The 21,822-nt window shown below is 37.9% G+C and overlaps 1 protein-coding gene across 2 annotated transcripts; it reads right to left on the reverse strand.

The window, feature by feature from the left end:
- Positions 1-4,579: 4,579 nt before the first annotated feature.
- Positions 4,580-21,155, reverse strand: LOC140160604 (regulatory factor X-associated protein-like). 2 transcript variants are annotated; one of them, XM_072183848.1, is made up of 7 exons: positions 20,993-21,147; positions 20,265-20,305; positions 19,847-19,926; positions 10,148-10,456; positions 7,179-7,289; positions 5,094-5,201; positions 4,580-4,793 (listed from the first exon to the last, which is right to left on the reverse strand). In XM_072183848.1, the coding sequence occupies exons 4-6, from the start codon at positions 10,448-10,450 to the stop codon at positions 5,097-5,099; spliced, it is 519 nt and encodes a 172-aa protein (XP_072039949.1). In that variant the 5' UTR covers positions 10,451-10,456; positions 19,847-19,926; positions 20,265-20,305; positions 20,993-21,147; the 3' UTR covers positions 4,580-4,793; positions 5,094-5,096. The 2 variants fall into 2 exon arrangements, with proteins under 2 accessions (XP_072039949.1, XP_072039948.1); XM_072183847.1 differs by lacking the exons at positions 19,847-19,926; positions 20,265-20,305 and having other exon boundaries at positions 20,993-21,155.
- Between the last annotated feature and the right edge of the window lie 667 nt (positions 21,156-21,822).

Raw genomic sequence — 21,822 nt, forward strand, 5'->3', positions numbered from 1 at the left:
AAGAGGAGCAGCCCAATTTTGAAGATATAAAACATAATTGCAAACATACCACTATAAGAAGTAATAAGTCAAACACATAGAGCATCATCACCTTAATAAATTGAGGAGGTTTTAGGCACCAAGTCGAATAAGTAAGGTGGTAAATCAAACATGTTGATTGTTGCATACTTTTTAAGTTATGATGAGAATTATTTGCAAGCTTATTCAACATTCTACCATCACCCAAGATTGAGAAATGGCCTATTCCAGTTGAAATCCATACATCCCCTACTGAAGACACAACATTAACCCTAACACCGGACACAGTGGGGGTGGCGGATCCAGAATTTTTGAAAAGGGGGGGGGGGCACAAACGTAAAATCATCGGTAGCGCGTCTTCGTCATGACGCAGGGGGTGTCTGAGGGGGGATGTGCCCCTCAGAAGTGAGAAACTTTTGCAAAATGAAGACCTAATTGACGCTATTTGGTGGATTTAAGTCATTTGGTGCATCATTTTCACACTTTTTATCATTGCTTAAAACAAAAAAGGCCCTGAACTCAATTTGTAAAATTTTAAATATTACAATTGTCCCGGGACTGGTCCCGACTGACACTTTATTAGGCCTATAGCATGCACGGATTGGTGTGCAGGTGGTGGCCGCATTGCATTCTCTGGGGGTCTGCAGGAACCCCTGAACTTGCAGAAAATTTAAAAATGCAGCCTAGCGCTACTCCTGGTCCATAGGTGTATGGGTTTCAACTGGAATAGCTAAATATGCTATTCAGTTCTACACATGGTTCAATTACTTCCTTTAATTTCAGAGGAAAATGAGCAGCATAGTACCAGTGGCGTAGCCAGGATTTTGGAACCGAGGGGGCACAACTTGTAAATGTACCGACGGAAATATTTTTTGCCGACGGAAGTTGTGAATGTTTGCCCCAAATTTTTTTTCAATGGTTTGAAAAAGTGAAGAGCAAAAAAAAACCAAAAAAAAACCCAAGGATATCAGGCGCTAGCAACCGAAAAACAACTAATTTTATGTATAATTCAATTTTTAAACATTTTATATACAATTTTCCATTCTTTCTTTCATCACCGTGGTCCATTGATCACCCAAATTATTTTTCACCAACACCTTCCGTCTACCAACAGCCTCTCATGAACCGACGGCCATCATTAGCGGGGGCTACACCACTGCATAGTACCCCTGGATAGTACCTTGTACTTTTTTACAGTCTATAATATTCTTTGTTTCAAAATGTCCTTTTCCTGTGAGGATTTCCACAGGATTATATATAGTACCGTTTCACAATTTAGCCCAAAGGATTTGTGAATCCCCATATCCTTTGTGGAAGTGGCACTGCACTTTATATGTGACTGTATAAATGCTCTGTGATCTTTTTGCAATGCTTGCAGGTTTACCGTTTTGGAATCACACTACAGGTGTTATGGAGGAGGAAGTAAGCCCGGGAGGTAAACAAAATTGACCATGACTGAACTCTATGTACTTCAATTTAACATGTTGCAATAAAATTTGTTGATGATAAGACTTGTAATATATGCATAATGATCACAGCATTCATAAATAATAATAACAATGAGGGCGGTGTGAGGGCTTTGCCGGACACCATGATATGCTATGGTAACTTGACCTAAATTTTATTTCCTAGGTCACATGAACACAGTAAAATAATAGTTAGAATAAGACAAGCACTTTTGGTTGTGTTTTACCTCCCTCCAGATAGAATTTGTGGGGTTAGCACAAGGCCCTATTTGCTATAGCTGCCCTATAGATATTTGACAATTTCTATATTCAATATTGTACACATCTACACATACGACACCTGGCAGCTATCGCAGATTGGGCTTTTTTGCACAAACCTGCTAGCCCCTGGATCTATTACACTCATTGCTGCTGTCATTGAACTTGGTATAAGTATAGAAGTCTGTCATGTAGCCTAAGGACAAGTTGGAAATAGTGGTTTTATTTTTGGATTTTTGCCATTATATTGGTTTGAAGTTGGATTACAAGTTGAGAACTATTAAGGGAAGTTTGAGGGGTTTCTACACAAGCAGGATCACTGGAGCCAAGTAGGTTGAAGAAATTCAAAACTGATAATTTTAGGTCACTCTTATAAACAAATATCTGAAAGCTAGCTGTCATGGCATTAATAAAATTGAGCTTGTCATAAACTTTCTTGGATACAGTACTATTGAATTTTCGAGAGCTAACTTTATAAACAAATGTGGGAATAGAGCTTTCTCATACCTGAAAGAAAACTTATGTATATAATGTCAACAACAAAAAAAGTAAAAAACTTGTGAGTTTAATGTATACGGTGTGTCATAAGTCTGTTCCTCCCCCAATAGGAAAACCATTTTAACATGCTTGAAATTAAACTTACACAATTAATTTGATATTAATTTGTTACTGGTTATTGTTTTGGATTAATATAAATGTCACTTAGCAATTTATTTGAAGTTGTTGTCTTTTTATGGTCGATAACCTCCGAAAGTCTGCAAACCGTTGTTATTGTTGTTTTTCCATTGAAAATCAAGGTTTGCACACCTTTAAATCTGCCATAACATACAAAATTAGCTCTAAAATTCTAGAACAACGGCCGACATATTTTTTCGCTGCAATGAGCCTTAAGGTTCATTGCAGCTAGTAGCCCAAAGGCAAATAAACAGAGGGGGCACTTCCATATTGAAGTTATGCTCCAGGGGAAGTCGGAATATAGGCGGAACGGACTTTCGACACACGGTATATTTCAGCATAGACTGATTCCAGTCAATTTTATTTACAAACAAACATCACCTGCTGCATTTAACTAGAATAAATAAATCAGATTGAAAGAGATTTCAACATGGGTAAACAGTAATAATGTGGTATGATCAAGCAAAATCAGTCTGAATATTCAATTTTCAGTTTCTTATAAGTTTATAAACAGCATTTGCAAAGCTACATTTTGCAGAATATCCCACTGAATTTGGACAACCAGTTCAAAAGATGTGAGCAGTTAAAGAGTTTCTAAAACAATAGGAAAGAAAAAGAGTTGAAAAGAGTTTCTAAAACTGGTTGAAAAGAGTTTCTAAAACAATAGGAAAGAAAAAGAAATACTTCCTTTGTTTGGCTATATCTCAAAATCAATATTTCCGACTTCTGACTGAGTTTGCTTGATCACATCACATCACATCACATCACATACATCACATACATTGATTTAGTTTTCATTAAAAATCCACATTACCTCAATCTTGGCAGAGGACTCCATGAAGACCAGGATGTAGTTGAATATTCTATGCAATACAAGTTTTTCTCTTGTGGCAAACGCAGCAGCATTTTTTTTCTGCAGCATTTTTTGCTGCATGATGAATATTGCAGCAGCGTTTTCCACTATAAAAAATGTTGCACAGGAGAACAAAGCCTGAAACAAAGCTGGCTATCTGAGTGAAAAGTTGTAACCCGAGAACCAACAGAGAACCAAAAATCGCAGCAAAAATGAACAAACATCATACGATATTCTGGTCATTTGGTTATCTGATTGTAACTTTTGACATCTGACATTGTTTTCTAGGAAATTACATCAGACAATTAACAAACTTTGTTTTAGAGTCTCATACCACTAACTGCTGCAACTGATTTTTGACTAATTTAGAGCGCTTTATGTTGTGTTGGGAAAATTGTTGCTTCGTTGGTCAGAAACAACATCAGAGCATCAAGTGTCATGATAATCTGAAACAAACATAAAGGGCAAATCATACTAGACAATCGCAAGGAGCATATCATTTTTTTTTTTTGCAACTTTAGTTGCTTATCGGAAAAGCGATTGCCGATATCTGATCGATATGTCCCTAGAATGCCCTAGTGTCAAATTACAACCAGTTGCCTTGAAGGCAATTTCGTTGCAAGCAGCAACTTAACGCTGGTGGCGATTGTGAACGTTTGATCACTATAGTGATTTTTGAACCGCACGATGACACTGCTTGTATGATATTGCCCTGATGTCCTTTATCAATATGGAAGAAGTGTTAGTAAAAAAAATTCATACGGTACTTGAATTCAAACATAATCAACTTGCCTACGTCCAACTTTGTTTCGTCAGCACAGACATTAAATAAATAAATGTAGATATTTATATAGCGCTTTATGCCGTAAACAGCCTCAAAGCGCTTTACATTTATTCCACCGTCATTAGAATATGTCGGAACCATGTTTGCAGCCTACAAGTGGCGCAGGGTCCATCAGTACAACGACTGTGACTACCCCTAACAGCTTCCCATTGCACCTGGGTGGGGTGAGGCCAGCTGAGGCAAAGCGCCTTGCCCAAGGGCGCAACACGGGGAATCAAACCAACGCACATGGAGCAAGCTCTCAGATTATGAGTCCAAGGCCGTAACCACTGAGCCACAGTGCCCATACATTGACTGTTATCATACTGACAGTGACATTTCTTTTAATGGAATACTACTCGTAGCGCAATAGTCACCCATATGATAAAAGATGTGATGGTGGGGTGTTCCTCACTACCTGCATCCTACCCTGCTGTTGTGACAATTCTAAAATATTGTATGTGATCAAAAACTGTTTTTAAAAAAAAATTTTCATGATTTTCTCAGTCTTCAGCACCACAACCTAGAATAATGATGACTGAGCGTATCAGTTATTTGGCAGTCTCACTTATGACATTGGCTTGGTAAGCATAATGTCTGCTGTCATGTATTGCAATTCTGACTTTATGACAATGCTACATCACTTGACTTGGTAAGCTTATTGTCCGTTGTCACATATTGCAATGTTGGCTTTATGACACTGCTACACAGGGCTGTCAACTCTCACGCATTGGCCGTGAGTCTCACGCATTGGGTCACTTTCTCACGGTCTCACGCCAAGGTAGTATAATCTCACGCCTAGGTAGTAAATCTCACGCAAAATGAGTAAAATCTCACGCATCGTTATGAATTATTTGTTACTCCTACCCCCCCCCCCCCACTTTTCAAATTCTCGAGCGCCGTAGCTCAAATAATCATGGTACAAAATGAACATTGGAGTCGGCAAATCCCGGTACGCCTCTGTCTCACGCCAAGCAATTCCAAAAAGTTGACAGCCCTGCTGCTACATCATGTGACTTGGTAAGCCTAATGTCCGCTGTCTTGTATTGCACAAAGAATTCTGCTGATCCTGAAGAAAAGCTTGCACCATGGGTGATTTCATCAATGCCTGTAAAATAAATGAAACAAAAAGATACACTGCAATAGTTATCACAAAGAGGGACATATACTAGAAGAAATACTATAATCATATTCTAAATTGTCAATATAAAGGCCAGCTTGAAGCCATTTCGTGGACCATTTGTACACTATTATTCAGTGCCAGTCACAATTTTTCCCTATTTTCTTTTTTTCACCAAAGTTTTATTTTAAACATGAAAGGGGGCACAGGCGGGGTGTGCCCATGCCTGGATCCACCATTGGCATGGAAGGTTGTTGATCATGATCAAAATACGATGTTGTATATATATTTTGCATAAAACATGAAAAATGAAAAGCAAAACGGGGTTTTATTTTTTTCCAACAAGGGGGGGGGGGGCGAGGCATGGGGCCCGTGTGCCCCATGCTTGGATCCGCGCCTAATTTGAACCAATCGGAGGCTCATAGCAACAATGGGACTGATCAATTCAAAGCTCAGGACATTCCTTGTCATTCGCTCTTTGTTCTTGCTCTTGCCTATAATTCAAAATGTGACATAGACCCGAGTGGATCAATATACCATCAAAACGTATGGTCTATGGTGGATCAGATTGCGTCACCTATATGAGCTTAGGGAGCGATCGTTATTTATGACAGAGGGGGAATGGGAAAATTCAGGGGGGAACACAAATTTTTTTTGGGGTCTTTAGGGGGGAACCTGAAATACAGGAGGGGGATTGTTAAATTTTAAATGGAGAAAATTGCAATAACTATAGGGGAACGCGAAAATTTTGAGCGGACGCGAGGGGGGAATGCGAAATTTGTTGTCGATATTTTTTTCCAAAACGCCCATTCCCCCCTGCCGTAAATAGCGATCGGTCCCTTATATGGGCCCTCTTAGTTGTTCATTTCATTAGCGGATCCAGGAAGGGGCTCAGACGATGCAAACCCGTTGTAAAATTTTGGCTGGTAAGACATGTACAATCTTTCATTACCACCCCCTTGTTAGTGTGACCATAATGATGATATAAAATTAGATTGACTGAGCCCATTTTATTGAGTCTCATATGACTTTTAAAATATTGGGCGAGGCATAGTTGAGCCCAATATTTTAAAAACTCATAGCGAGACTAATAAGTATTAGGTGTAACGCATCCAATTTTATCATTATTATTTTCACATAATAATTGTAAATCCTGGACACACCGCATGCATTAAATATGACACAAACTGATTCACACAGTGAGTTATTGTGAATTTGTTACCCACAAGATAAACCACACTGAAAACCATGTATATCTAGCCCGAGATTCAGTCTCGGTATCTAGCTTACAAAATTTTAGATATTTAAAAATGTATAAATCCTTGTATGTTTTGTTTCTAAATTTCTGCCTGTATCTCTTAAATTCAAAGTTTCTGACATTAGACTGAGTGGGTCAGATCTTGTATCATACTTCCACCAATGAACTGTGTCAACGAATCAATTCCTGAAGCAGTTGAACCTCGGGAGTTGAACAACCCCCTTTCCCTATTATGTTTACCGTAGGAAATCTCTGTGGAATTACTAACACGAAGACTCTCACTAATAAATAGGGATTTCCCCTTTGGTGTGATAAATGATGCTAATGGTTAATTTGGTGTCTTGGCTTGGACATGGTAATCAGTCACTTTCTTTCTGTATAAAATGTGCTAAGGCACCAGAAACAAGTTTGTTTGATCTTAGGATCGACCACTGATGCTGCTCCGATGCTTGTTATTAATGAAATAACAACTATAAAATCAGAATTGATGCTAAATTTATACTTTTCAATATCAATACAGGCAAATATTTGTATGTTATCACAATTAATAATGGTCAATTAATTGATTTCATAAATTATAAGGATTGACCAAGCATTGGTGGTCGATCGATCTAGAGATCGAACTAATTTGTTTCTATCGCCTAAGGCCTGTAAGTTTGGCTGTGCACAACAAATCACATTGATTACACATGTAGTTAATTTCGTACCAGTTTCTTCTCATTCAGCACATGTCCCATCATAGATGCCTTCTGACTGTGTTCTTGTTGGTCTCTGGAGTTATACATGCCACCTAAAGTAGGACTGGATCTATCACACATCTATAAAGGCAGTGGCAAAAACACAGAGTCTTTGTGTTAGGTCATTCATGTTATAAAAACACCAGTTTACAAACTGAACGATGTTACACCTGATAGACAAGCAGATCTAGAGGGACTATTAGACAACATTTGGATTATTTTTCTTGACCGTAAAGTGAGTGGTTATTGGATACCATGTTTTTTTATTGAAAGGAAAAAAAGTCACATTAATTTGAAAAAGCAAGTTACCCTTGTGATTAAAAATAGGATTAATAGCATAAGCAGGCCGATAGCCAGGATTTATTTGGGGGGGCGGCAGGCTCAAAAGTGGACCTTCTGTGAAATTTATTTTCAAAAAGGGCAGATTTCAATGTGTTTACTGAAACAAGTATAGACCTTTTGTGATTTTTTCCTTCAAAAAGGCTGATTTTCAATGTCTTTAGAGAATAAAATGAACCTTTTTATTCGGATTACCAGGGGGGGCTCCTGCACCCCACTGGCTACAGCTTAGAGCATAAACAACCTGAGTGTACACATTGCACCCCCACATGTCACAATAGGCTCCAACACAGGTCAACAACCATTCCATGGCACATTCTGATCAGACATGGGTTTTGGATGACTGACAGTACATTGACCTACCCTAGTGCAGAGCCTGAGGGAATGTTTAGTTAGTAATCATCGCAGCTCATTAAGCATTGTTGGGGGAGGGGTGTCATTAAGAAAGGAAAGGTGTCGTCAAAACTGATGGTAAGATGGTATCAAATTTGCTATCTGTCTCTGGTTAATAAGCCTAAAATTTTAATCTCTTACAATATGAAGTTATTTAAAAATTTTTTTGTTGTTATGTATGTGGGTGTGGAGTGTATTTGTCAACATTTTAAATCAAGAATACACACATGAGGAATTAACATGAAGCAGTTGATACATGGGAACCATGAACGTTCACACTTCCTGAAAAGAGTTGATAGATCAGAAATAGCATCAAAACACAGAAACATATTTTTTGAGCCTGCACTCAGCTGTAAAAACTCCAGCAGGCCACAATAGGGCGAATGAACTCAAATATGTACACATCCCAGGTAAGGCACAAATTCAGAAGTGTGTATTTCTGGCAAATGTGTTTTTTACCAGTGGTTATATATACATGTGTGTGTGTGTGGTGTGGAGAGGGCGTTTGCATCCTCGTTTAAACTGGAGTTTGAACCTGATCCAACTGTGGAGCTCTGTGGATGAGTTAGCTTTGATGCGCACATCGTTTAGCGAACATCGCACACTACAAGTGGGCGTGACGTCAAATGACGACATCTGGGGTCTAACACAAGGAATTATGGGATTACCAAAAAATAAATTGTACTATGCTGTAGCTGTGATAGAGACTGAAATTCTAGTATACATTTATCTCATTGGGGATTTTTATTGGACTTTATCGGGCCAAGACTGCCTGCCACCCATCTAATTTTGAGAATATCTGTCCAAAAGGGCAGGTGGATGGGTCTGCACTATTCTGAACTCTCTAATTATGTGATTCCTGTTTTAAAATCTGTCTTTACAAACTAGGCAACCTTCCTGCCTGAATCATGTACATGTATCATATCCCATGAGTTCTCTAATCCCAGACTACAATCCTCTATTTGACTGACAATGTGACATTAATATGAGTGACATACAATCCACAGCCATCCTACATTTTTATCATGTATTTAAAGGTGCACTGCATTACATTGCTATGTTTTGTAGGATTCCTCCCTTTTCTGGCAAACTTGGGAACTTATAATAAAATCTGCCTAAAAATGGGTGATGGTGATGTGACTGTGACCACAATGGCATCTCCTTTTTAACTCTCCTACTGACATTTGGTTTTCTATCACTTAATCTTTTAAAGATTGTGGACAAATTTGTGACAATTTCTGGTGCCAAAGTGATCAACACACCTATCTGTCCAACCCAAGGGGAGGGGACTAGACTGAAAAAGTAGAAAGTATGAACAGGGAATTGGAAGAATCGGCCAAAAGAAAACTTTAGACACAAAGCAGGGAAGAATCAAGATACTGGGATTGTAAAAAGATATGAAAGCAGAACCAAGTCAAGACGTAGGTTTTTTTTTATAGTTGTGGTGTTTTATAAAGGCGTAGATCCAGGGTGGGGGGTAAATCTCCACAATATTTTGATAGGGGGGATGATCGATACTATCATCCCCTCCAATGTTGGGTTTCTAAAAGTGCCAAATTTTACACGCTTCAAGCGGATTTATTCCAATTTTGCCAAGTAAAAGTACCATCTAATTCTTCCGGCTTTGGTTGTGTTAATTCCCAATTTTGACTTTCATTTCATCATTGTAGTTATTAGTAAGCCCCCAAGGGCCAAAAGCACATGACAATGGACATAAAGCACTTGGGGGCCTAGTCCTATTCCAGTTGAAATCCATACCCCCCTATGGAAGGCATGATCTTCATCTTCCACACAGGGAGTGTGACTTTCAAACGGGAGTACCTGAATGGTGGATGACTCCATTTGAAATCTACACCCCTGTATCGGAGATTAGGGTCAGTCTTCGATAAGGGGTGTATGGATTTCAACTAGAATAACCAAATTAGGTTGCATATGGTACTACAACTTCATATTATTATTATGATCAGGGTTGTAGCGAGAGAAATTTTAGTGCCGGGTGGTATTTGCCTAAATTTGGTCAAATTCTATGGGTAATTTTTGACACTTGAGTGCTGGGTGCTAGAGCTTAAATTGTTTATCAGTGGTGGGCTCTAAATCTGAGTGCCCAGCTCTGCCGCCCGCCATAGCTACATCCCTGATTATGATACATTGGGATAAATGGTTTGTGAACTGGACCAGTGACCACAAACCTAACCAAAGTTGTTTACCTTCTTTTGTTGAGTTCCATGATTTGAATTAGTCTTTCCTTTCTTCTTCTTATAAGTCTCTTTGTATGTTTTATTTCTGTGATATTTACACATCCATGGACCTGATTTGCCTCGAAGTATCGTTTCCTTACAATCTTCAAAACTACATTTCTTCAGTTTCATTGTTTTAGGCCGCTGCTGCTGCTGTTGATCTCTGCTGTTGTCATCATCAGTTGATGGAGTTGCCATTAATTTGACCGATGTTTGTCGAGTACAATCTACAGCATCGACATCTGCATCAATACTGCTGTATTCTGACTCCATTTTGAACTGCAAAAAGTGATTAAAAAAGTAATTTACAAGTTTATTATTACATTTGCCTAATTTTCAATCTAATACAATTTTAAATGGATTTCAAATGGAATAGCCAACTGAGTGAAAGGCAAGTGAATATGTGTACACCACCCAGGCCAGTGTCGTACTATTACGCTGACTTTTCGTATTCAGCGAGGAGGACGATTTCGACCTCCTGGTTTGTTTACAAACAGAGAGGTAGTCCAAACACTCAAGTATCAGAAGGATGGTTCACAATAGCGTGATTCACGTAACATGAATAGGGATTAAAAAGCTGTCACGTAGAACCATGTGCTTCTATTGTCCAATTTGCCATCAAGATTTCATATGGAAACAGTTCAGACCCAGAACAGGATCATGTCAGAAATTAATATTTTGTTCTGGGTCTGATTATTCGGACTAGACACCACCAAGGACAAGGTGCATTTGCTTGCAAGTTACTATTTAATAAGCCACACCTCTTGAAGAGGGTGTTATTTGGTTCTCATGTCATGTCTCATGTTTGCACAAGGAAGGTTCAATTTCAAATGTGCTACACAACACATGTGAGTTACAACAAAAACAACAACAAAAGTACATTATAGGGTGAGGACAACAACAACAAACTTTTTTAAAATCAAATATTGACTTTATGAGTCATATGGGTCACTGATTTTAAAGTTAAAGTTAAGAGTTCAATCTGTTCTGTTTTCCTTAAAGTTAAAACTCTGTCTTGTATATTTACACTTTGATATCTCGAGGAAAACAGACATCTATTTTTTAAAAATGGTTTAAATATTTGTACAAAAAAGATAAAAGAATTGAATGAAAACAATGATTTAATCCAGATGTTGTTGGTGTATCCTTAACTCTAACCTTGCTGAATGCGATTACGCATTAATCTGAATTAATCTTAGCAGATACACAAGGCGGTCGGTAAGGTCAATGCCAGTGGCTTGCGCTATTACCGGTCTTGTGCTCTGCACCAACAGGGTCGGTGATTCAAAAACGCTAAGAAGGAAGGGGGGGGGGGGAGAGGGAGAAAAAACTACTCTATCCTTCTACTTTTTTCTCCCATCCTGCTTCTCCTTGTCCACTAAAGCAGATAAGTTTGATGCCTAAAAAGTAGCAAGGGACAGGTGTTAAGGTTAATGTACGAAGATCCCAGAATAAAGCTCATAATCCCTCATTGTAATCTATAATGTCTAATTTCTGTGCTATTGATTTTACAAGGAAGGGAAGGATAACCCAGACAGCAATGCATTTGACCTAGAACAGATCCTGAGTGGAAGTAATTAATTTGTGTTGTGATTAATTGCATAGAGAGCTGTGTATGCTTGGAGTTCATTCACCTACAGGTAAATGAACTGCAACTACATACTAAATAAATTGAAGGGACTTAAATATGAAGACCTGAGCTCAAGAAGACCGTTAAGTCCACTTGGCCCCTCAACATGTATACACTAAAGTTACGAATAGTTTCTTAGGGTTTTATATGTTTAAAACATGTTCCAGGGTGAAAACATCATGAAAGGTTGTGAAAGATTTGTTTTGGCCCCTGAACATGAATAAAACATTACCAAACTATACGAAACTATACACAACATTAGTGTATACAATACATGTTGAGGGGCCAAGTGGACTTGCTGTCTTCTTGCGCTCAGGTCTTCATTATATGCAAGGGCCTCTAGATTTTTGTAGGGCCTCCACATTTAGGCATGATATGCCTATAAATTTCATGATCTGGAAGATGACGCCTGCAAAAACTTTGGAAAGTTGAGGCCTGATCAAATCTATTACTTCCTTAAATTTGCAATACATACCAATTCAATGTGTCCCTGGCTGTTCAATAGAGCGAAAGTAATTAACACATACAACTTTATCCAGCTTTAAAAAAACACTTAGTATTTTTAACTTTTTTAGTAGCAGATTTCTCCAGATGGTTTCCAAATTGATAACAAGTAATTTAGGGTCTATAATTTTATCGGTTTGGAATCTGTATTGACTATTCTGAGGGAATTACTGTGCATGTAAACAAACTAACACATGGCCATTTACGGTGTATTGGTTTTCAGTACTCTGTTTTCCATGGGTGACTGTAGGAACCCATGGATTCGATCATGTATGTACTAAAGTGTAGGCATTATCATACTCCTGCAGCAACTCATTATAAGTATTAACTAACATGACCAAATCGAATACAGGACACTTCGCCCACAATGCACTTCGCCTACACGCAATTTCGCCTACACGCCATTTCGCCTACGTGCCATCTCGCCCCCTAATTAGCTATTGCGGCAATGCAACACAATGGCATTGTGGATGTATACGATCGATCGCATTACGATGTGTGTGTATTCAGACCGCATTATCAATGATGTATTCATTAAATCGCCCCATTGAATGGATGAGAATATAGTGACCACGCCCTGTTGTAGTCTTGAGAATAGCCCGGTGTCGATAGGTGATGATTGTTTTTAATGATGGTGCTGTGGTGATTTGAAGTTGAGAAGTATAGTTGTATTTCCCCCTCACCTAATTTAGCTATAGTGGCAATTAGAATAGTAGCTCAGTATTGTGTGTCCGAAATAAAGGAAAGTATAGTGCATCAAAAGGCCTACGTTTCCTCTGGTATCGTTTTTTAATAGTCTTTTGGACTTTTGCATGTTTTCTTTATTGGGTAATTTGTAATATTCGTCTTATATTTCGTAATGTTTTTTTAGTGTTTGGCTTTGTTGTTGTTCTTGGTTCTTGCTATAATTTGTTATGTTGTTTAATGTTCATTTGTTTTTCTTCGTTTGGATTTATTAGAGCTTTGTCTGAGTGGGTTTTTGGTTATATTTTCAATTTAGTTTTTTCCTTTAATTAGTGTATTGTTGTTTATGTCTTTGTTTGGTGAATAATTTCTTTGTTTGGGGTAGGCCTATGACTTTTTGCTTGTTTTTGTTACGTTTCTAGTTCTATTTTGACTCGGTTTGGTTTGGTTATCCTTTTCTTTATTTTGTAATGTTTTGTAGCCTGCTATATACTAATTTGGTACGATCGTATTGGTTTTTTTTTGTATATTATGCGTTTTTGTTTGTTTTATTTTGTCAGTATCAATTAATGCTATGTCTGTCTGTATTTTGTACTGTTTCCTTTTGATTTTGTTTATTTGGTATTGTTTTCTGACATGTTTGGGGGTTTGGCTTTTTTTTGTCCTATTTTTGTTTTCCCATTTTATGTTTTTCTTAATAAATTTTTTTTTTTGTATGCTTTTCTTTTGGTCTTGCTTTCTTTTGGATTTAGGCCTTTTTGTTCTATTTTTATGTTTGTTTTTCTACTTTTTGTTATGTGTTATGTTATTGTTTTGTTATGTGGTTCTACTTTAAAAAAAATATTTTTAGTCACAATTTTGTTTTACTTTTATTCGCCTCTTTTATTTGGTCTGATTTTATGTTTTACTGCATGTGTTCTTAACTTCTTATTATTATATTGCCACTTTTGGATGGATTTCGTGGTTCCTGGTGGGTTGTTGTTGGCATCTGAGTCTGACTCATGGTAGGCCCTATCTGATCGGTATGGTTTGGGTCCAAGTTGGTCTTTTATAATTTTCCTTTAGCTCCGCCGATAATAATATGATCGATTTGCTAATACACAGATTGTAGGCGCTGGAATGAAATAGCAATTTTCTTCGCTTTTACCTCATTTGTTTGGCTCGAAATTAAAAGGGATAATGCGATCAGTACGAGCTAATATATAAGAGCTATCAGTGAAAACTAACATTTAAATAGGCCTTGGAAGCTATTTTTTATGCAAATCACACATTATTGAAGGACCACTTCGTATGAAATGGAAATGTTTTGTGTAAGAAAATAATGTAACAACAAAGTAAATTAGTTCCTTTTCGGGTGGGGTGGTTAGTGGACTTTCACAGTTTATCTTTCTTGACTGGCGAGAACTACTCTTTGACCGTTCCTCATCAGGGATTTCCCTTTTAACAAATGAGCACCTGCGCATATGATGTAGCATAAACACCGTCAGCATGATCTGATTCGTTATACTTAATTGCTTTGGCTTCAAGTATTTAGCATCCTATATAATATATTTATTTGATTCAAATGCAAGTAAGGCTTTAGGTATTTTAGTCTCAGCTCAAACCAAAGTCAGAAAGTTTGAATTATTTATGTATATGACATGACCATTGACAATACAATAACGTGTCAAAGGGAAAGAAAGAATTAGGCCTAGGCCTCAAGAAAGAACAGGTTTGAATAAAGAAAAATTAAGGACATAAGGAAAGAAAGACTTTGGCCTTATGCCTGAAGGAAGAAACCGGGTTTAACAATCTAATACGGTATCTCTACGCAACATGTATATAGATGGTCGTCTCATGATGGAAGGGTCTTTTGATGACCAATGCTCAAAGTCTATTCGGCCTTCCCGAGTCCTTCTTTCTTAAATTTCTTGGTGACAAGCTCAAAGTCGAATCCTTCCACTTATTTCTCCTATATAGTATTAGTGTGCAAACTGAGCTGTCAAGAGCCGGGCCAAGAGATAAAACCATATAGTGTAGGCCCCGATCGCTTTTACATAATACGCTTTCAACCCTGAGCATGCTGATTTTTTGGCATTGTAATGTTTAAACATGTCCACTGAGTATACATTGGAATCAAATTCATCATGTTTGTAAGACATCGGAGCTACCCTGGGAAAAAATTCAAATAAATGGAAACATTTTGTGCAATAAATGTGTTTATTGATATACGGGCTGTGATTTAATTTAAAACTTCATGTAACTCGTTATTTTCCCCAGATTTGGAAGATGTAGGTTGTTTGGCTTTATATACAGGTATGATTCATTTTAAACTTCATATAACTCGTTATTTTTCCTAGATCCTGTTAACACGCGCACCGCGTCTTCTAGGTCTATCAAATACCATATACATGATTTCATTTTAAACTTCATATAAATCATTATTTTGCGCCGTATTTTGCCTGTTCATGTGCGCACCGTCTACGAATAGGTCTTCCCTATCTAGGCTTATCAAACACCCAGATTTGGAAGCTATAATTACTCGGATGTCGTTTGCATGATCAGGCTGGGCATTCACACAATTAACACTTATCTAAAATAATTCCTTCCTTGTTTCTATTATTATAATTATTATTTTTCTTTCATTTATCATGTGTATACCTTCTTGTATATTATACATATGCACATCATATTTCTTTACTGATTTCTAACAAACACCACCGTCAAACAAAAACAAAAAATTCAAATTCGGATTTATGCGCGCAAAAGTAACATTTTCAATTTCCGCGCTTGATTCTTCGAGATGTGTTCGTGAAGGGGTGTGTATGGAGTGTTAGGTGGGGTGTGTAGGGGTGAGTGGACGTAGAGAGAACAAATAAACAAACCAAAGTCAATGAGAAAGATCATGAGAAAGAAAACAAAACACAGATTCCAGATTCAGTTTTATGCGCGCAAAAGTAACATTTTCCAGTATGTGCATGATGATACATTCCAACCCGTGCTGCACTCCAAGAGTAGGCCTACAAATGTCGGAAACCCCGTTCTTCTATATAGGCCTAACAGAAATTCAGCTTCAGTTTCCTCTTGTCTTAAATTAAGTAAAACTCGTAGGAGACCCGGTCCCCGCTAGTATAATATATTTAATATTATTATTTGCGGTCATAAGGTATTTCGGGGGCAAAATTGTGCAATAAATAGGAGTAGGATCCAAAAAAGAGGTCTTTCGGGGGCAGTTGCTAACAAATGAGGCCTTTCGAGGGAAGACCCCCCCCCCAAAAAAAAGAGTTCTTTCTGATGGGCCATATTCTAAAACTTGGGACTTTTCCACAAAATGGTCTTGGGAGCTGGCCTTTTGCGTAAAAACAATAAGAAAATGATGGGTCTTTGCATGTGTAGGCCAGGCCTATAAGGGAGCGCGTTAATACTATTATTTGACAAAGAATAACCCCAAATTAAAATTTTACCAAATCGTATTTAGTATTAACCAGTTTTGCAAACATTTGCAACTTTTAAGTTCTTCTTCGCGTGCCTCCGATAGGCCTACGTCGCAAGCACAAAACATGGCCGGTATAATTCTCGGGTCTTATATTACTTGTCAAGGAAGGTACATCGGTGTATTCTGGCATTTTTGCGTGCTTGGATCACGGTACCATTGATTGAACATAATCACACCCGGCGTTTTCGTGTAAGTGGTAGCTAATCCGCCCTAACACGCGGTGCAAAAATGGGGCATAAGTCACTGCACAGCACCCCACAAAATATCTCAAAGCTGAATGCTACTGGCGTTTGTTTTTGCTAGTTGTGCGCATTTTGTCTTTGAAAAATTTGGCAAATATTTTTTCCCTTAATTGTTTCATTAGGCTATATGTCAAAGAAGATCTTCTCTGAATTAATATCTTTTATAGGACTGCAAGTTTTAAAAGTTTTGAACATCTCAAACTTTATTTTAAGTGAGTTTGAGCCGTAAAATGAATGATTCGTTAAATAAAATACACAAAACTCGCAAGCGCTTTTTTTTTGGCCATATTATATAAATTATTAGGCCATACTCTGGCCATAATTAATTTAACACTAAAAAGTATGAACTTATATGAAGTAAGTAAACATAATTTGTAAAATAAAATAACACATATAATAGGGCCTAATAGATTCTTTTGTTCATGAAAACATACCTGTAAAAATAAAATACATAAGGATTTAACATAAAAATACATTTATAAGGCCTAAATTTCGGACATATTAAATTAATTATTGTTCGTGAAAATATAAGCTAATATAATGTAAAAAAGTGATGGTGATGATGGGAAAATTGGAATCAAGTTTCATTACCCTTATGATTTTGTATCATAATTCAATGGTTTTCCTTCGTCTTCGTATGCATGGTCCGGACTAGACTATGCCATAGTCGATTTTTGATAAATAAAACATGTTATTAATCATGATGAAAGCATTCAGTGGAACTCGAAATTATGCTGATATTTATTACATCAAAATACTAGTATAAAATTGTTATGAAAAAGTTTATATAATTATATTAGTGACAGTAAAAATAAAGTATACGTAGGCTTATATTATTGAATGCAACATCATAATGTCATTATTATAAGCACTTCAATACTGAACAATTCTGATTTTAGAATCTACCAGTTTATTAATTAGTTTATTATTATGATACCAGTTTATTAATCGCATAAGTCCCAGTTAAAAATACAAACAGAGGGAGTACGGTGACTAAAAAGATGATCAGTTGTGAAAATCTATCAATTGTGCACAAATTATTTAAATCGGAGTTTTTAAGCTTAAATGCAATATCCAGAGTAGGGGAGAGCGGGGAGTGTTCGCCCTAGGGGCAGGTTCGCCCACCCCTTGTTTCTCAGCACTACGGCTATCGGGGAATTTGGTGATGGCAAAATTAGGTGACATAGGTCATTATAAACTTCTCATATTATCTACGCGACATATAGGGACGTGTTCATCGAATCTGCAGCCAAAACAAAAAATTACACCAAAACGTAATTTTTTCTTGCATTAATAATGTTGTATTATCATTGATACATAAATACAGATGGTTTTAATGGAAATCTGTATTTGGAACATGTGGGATTTGTTAAAGACTTAATGCAGTTATAAACTCCTTATTCGATTTGTATTTTGCATACCCTAAAGAAAATACAAAAATAGTACAAAGGGGCACGTTAAGCTTTTTGAGGATGGGGCATGTTCGCCTATATCTTCCCGGCGGACTTACCCCAAACTGGAGGGCGGACCTGCCCCATCAGCGTATTATGCAAAATATTGATAATTATACCATTAAACAAGGTAAAACTACTGAAAAGCATGTTTTTTAAAGTTATGTGGTATCAGTATTACTCATACCACCGCTTATGTCCTAATCCATAATCTCCCGGTTGTAAACATGATACGCTTAAGCTCACTTTGGACCCCTACATTTTACCCTGACCCGACCCCTGCAACAAATTTAGTGACTCCCCAGAAAAGAATGAATGCCCTGTATAGGCCTACTCTTGCTAAATGTTTGCATGGAATATGTTATTGTTACGCAATGTTTAAACCTTTTTTGTGATTAGGGTGAACTTACCCCACCATATGGGCGAACCTGCCCCAATATGGGGCAAGTTCGCCACTTTGCAAAACTTTTTTGTTTGCTCTATGCTGTTGCTATTGTAAGGCCTATAGTTCTGGGATTATGGTCGTATATAGCCAAGACATAGGGCTTTCACTTGGGCTAATCAGGTCATCCCTAACCTTAAAATTGACATCGCTAGGCTGGTCAGAAAAAAATAGGGCGAACACTCCCCGCTCTCCCCTACATGTATGGGCAAGTGGACTCCGGGAGTGGACTACGGAGTAGTCTAGGTCCGGACTTACAAGCACAAAACATGTTTTAACACGGCCCGCAATTACAAATTTTTTGTTGCGCACACTACCCGTCCTCCAACACGCTGGCAAGTAAAGACTTCCGAAGTCGCCGGGTATGACATGGGTAAATGGCACTGTGACCGTAACACGCAACGTATCCAGTATATTCCATTTCCGGGCCATTCCGTGGTTTGGCTGGCGGTGTGCAGGCACGCAGGGGACTTGTCAAGCAATCGTCGGCAGCAAATACCCGCGGTGTAAAAAGGGGCGAAACGCACAGTACAGGCCCTGCTCGCTGAAAATGGCCAAACATTTATTTTAAACACTTTATCACGTTATCAAGTTATTAAAAGTAGGCTGAAAGTTTTAACAATCAATGGTAGGCCTATTAAGAAAATTAAGACTGCCATATTTTTCTTTATAATTATCTTCATAAAAATTCACGTACATTCTGTATAACACACTTTAACACGAAGTAAATGATTAAAAATGCATGTTAAAAAAATGCATACATATATTAAAATATTTAAAAATATTGTTATAACCACATCAGCACGGTGTGTTAAAAACCGAACATAATCTACACCGGGACGCGGACGGTAGGGGCCTCAATTTATAAAACGCACACACGTACCCCCCCCCCACACACACACACACACACATTTGTTGAATATTCCCGTGCATTCATTGGAACGAATCCTTGATCGTACAGTCTGCTACCAACACAGGAACACATGACCCTTCGGGTCACATCGATCGTCAACTCGTCATGATACATCCCGCTACCGCCATTGCAATGCATTGCATTGCATAGGGGGCGAGATGGCACGTAGGCGAGATGCCGTGTAGGCGAAGTTGCGTGTGGGCGAGGTGTCCTGTTTCCGACCAAATCATCATGTCATTCAATCCAAACAGATTCAGTCAGACTCAGAGACAAAAAAAAAACCTAGTATAAAGGAAACATGCAAGTTCAATTCAGTAGTGCAACTTACCGAGTACTTATTTATACAAGTAGTTTAATACGTGGATAAACTAGAATTATGTGATTCGTAATGAAGGTCGCCCCCACACAAAATGGGGGCGACCTTCATCACCCGATTCTGATACCGACGATAGTGATGACTCTGTCGATACTGTTGTTACTCTGCCTCTGGAACACGTTTAGCAAGTTACTCCACCTGCCGTTTTTGTACCTGTGCTGCAGCCATCGCCATTAACTTTGACTTTGTATTTATTTTGATGTACTATTTACCGTGTAACTTTGTGTGACTATTATATTTGTGTGACTTGAAATGTAATGTTGTCGGGAGAGTGTTTTGTGAACTCCCATTAACTTTACCTACTCTTCAAAAAGGGAAGAGGTGCTCCTACACAAAAGGAGGAATTTCCAATACGAAACGAAACGAAACGAAATGGCTGCCTGGCCCGGCAGAAGTTAAAACTCACTGAAACTGAAAATAAAGTCAAGAAAACTACTATTGACAAATTGTAATTGTTCAGTCGACATCAATATTTCAAGGCATATATTAACATAATCCGTGATGTCCGCAGTCTCAATTTGAGTGTTGATTGAAGTTTAAGCTGACAAGTGTAGTGTAGTCAATGAATTCACTTGGTTGGACAACGACGGACATCCGGGAATATTGTCCCCTTCGTCCCCTTTGCACACTGGTTTTACAGAGCCCGAAGAACAGGTGAATACAGGTGAAAGCCTATTTCCCCTTTGTGACGTCAGCCCGACCAAGAGAATGTGGACTGTAGAGTGTAGTAAAGTTATTTTTTTATTACTTCCGTGGTCCGGGTACGCGCTGGTGAATTGCGATCGCGTAGAACTAGAACTGTCAAGGTCGCTACTAAGCGCCGTGCCGACGACCAATAGGTCAACCAGCTTGTTGACGTCAAGTGCGTTGATCAGCCAATCAGCGTGATTGTTTATTTCTTCTGTGTGTACGCTCGTCTACGCTTGGCGCACAGCTCGGACCACGGAAGTAATAAAAAATTAACTTTACAAGGCTAACCTAAACTTATGAACTGAAGAAGTAGAACTTCAAGTCAATTATTAACTTTCACTCCGCTTTATAGCATGAGTCGATGAGATCATGAGATAATTTTATTGGAAATTGACTCATTCAACTTACAACATGTATGCCAACTGTTGCACTACAGGGGTACATGTAAACGGATGTCGTAATCTTTGTAATCAGCTGATCGATTTCATTTCAGCAATATAGTTTCTTTGCATTATTGCACTGACACCAACCAGGCAAACATTGTTTTGATTTTGCAGCCAGCAAGGCCATTTAGCTTTTGGAAAATATATTTGGAGTTTATGATTGATTACAAAATGCAGCGCAATAAACGCCGAAATACGATCGCTGGTACTATATTTGGTAAGTATTTGTCATTATATATATTTTTTTTATATATTCATTACATTTTATCTCAATTTGAAAGAATTGAAAATAAAATAAAATGACGATTACACCAATTTTGAAGAAGCTAAAGGCCTTTTTAGCTTTCCGACGTCATGTCAAAGGTCATTTCCTGGCGAGCGAAAAAATCGTCAATCAATGGGGGCAGTCTTGATTGTCAACCGATGAGAAGATCCAACACCCGTTTGTCTGTTTCTTCTGTGATTTTCCTCTACTTTGAAATAGCGAAAACACCCTTAACCTAATCCCAAAGTTTTATTCTAAAGGCGGATTGCCATTTCTCACCTTGGAACACTACCGGAGACCTGCTTTCTTCCTGGTAAGTATTGCGTAATATTTATTATTAATTGGATGGAGCTTTTGGCTTACAATACATACAACGTAACGGTAAGCTTACCTACTTTTTACTTTTTAACCGACAGTCCAATACACAATGTATATTTTCAGTACCACATTTCAAAATTGAATGGATAGCAAATCAGTGTAAAAAAAACAGTTCGCAGCACTGGCATGGCAAACTTAATAATAATAATAAT

The sequence above is a fragment of the Amphiura filiformis genome, chromosome 9, assembly GCF_039555335.1.
Source record: "Amphiura filiformis chromosome 9, Afil_fr2py, whole genome shotgun sequence".
NCBI classification, from domain to species: Eukaryota; Metazoa; Echinodermata; class Ophiuroidea; order Amphilepidida; family Amphiuridae; genus Amphiura; species Amphiura filiformis.

What these genes read in the sequence shown, in the direction of transcription:
- LOC140160604 (XM_072183847.1), bottom strand. Translation starts at nt 21,028, where the DNA reads ATGTACCCCTGTAGTGCAACAGTTGGCATACATGTT. An exon ending in ATGGAACTCAACAAAAGAAG is followed by an intron (nt 7,290 to 10,147) that starts GTAAACAACTTT and finishes CTGCCTTTATAG; the next exon opens with ATGTGTGATAGATCCAGTCC. An exon ending in TGCTGAATGAGAAGAAACTG is followed by an intron (nt 5,202 to 7,178) that starts GTACGAAATTAA and finishes TTTATTTTACAG; the next exon opens with GCATTGATGAAATCACCCAT.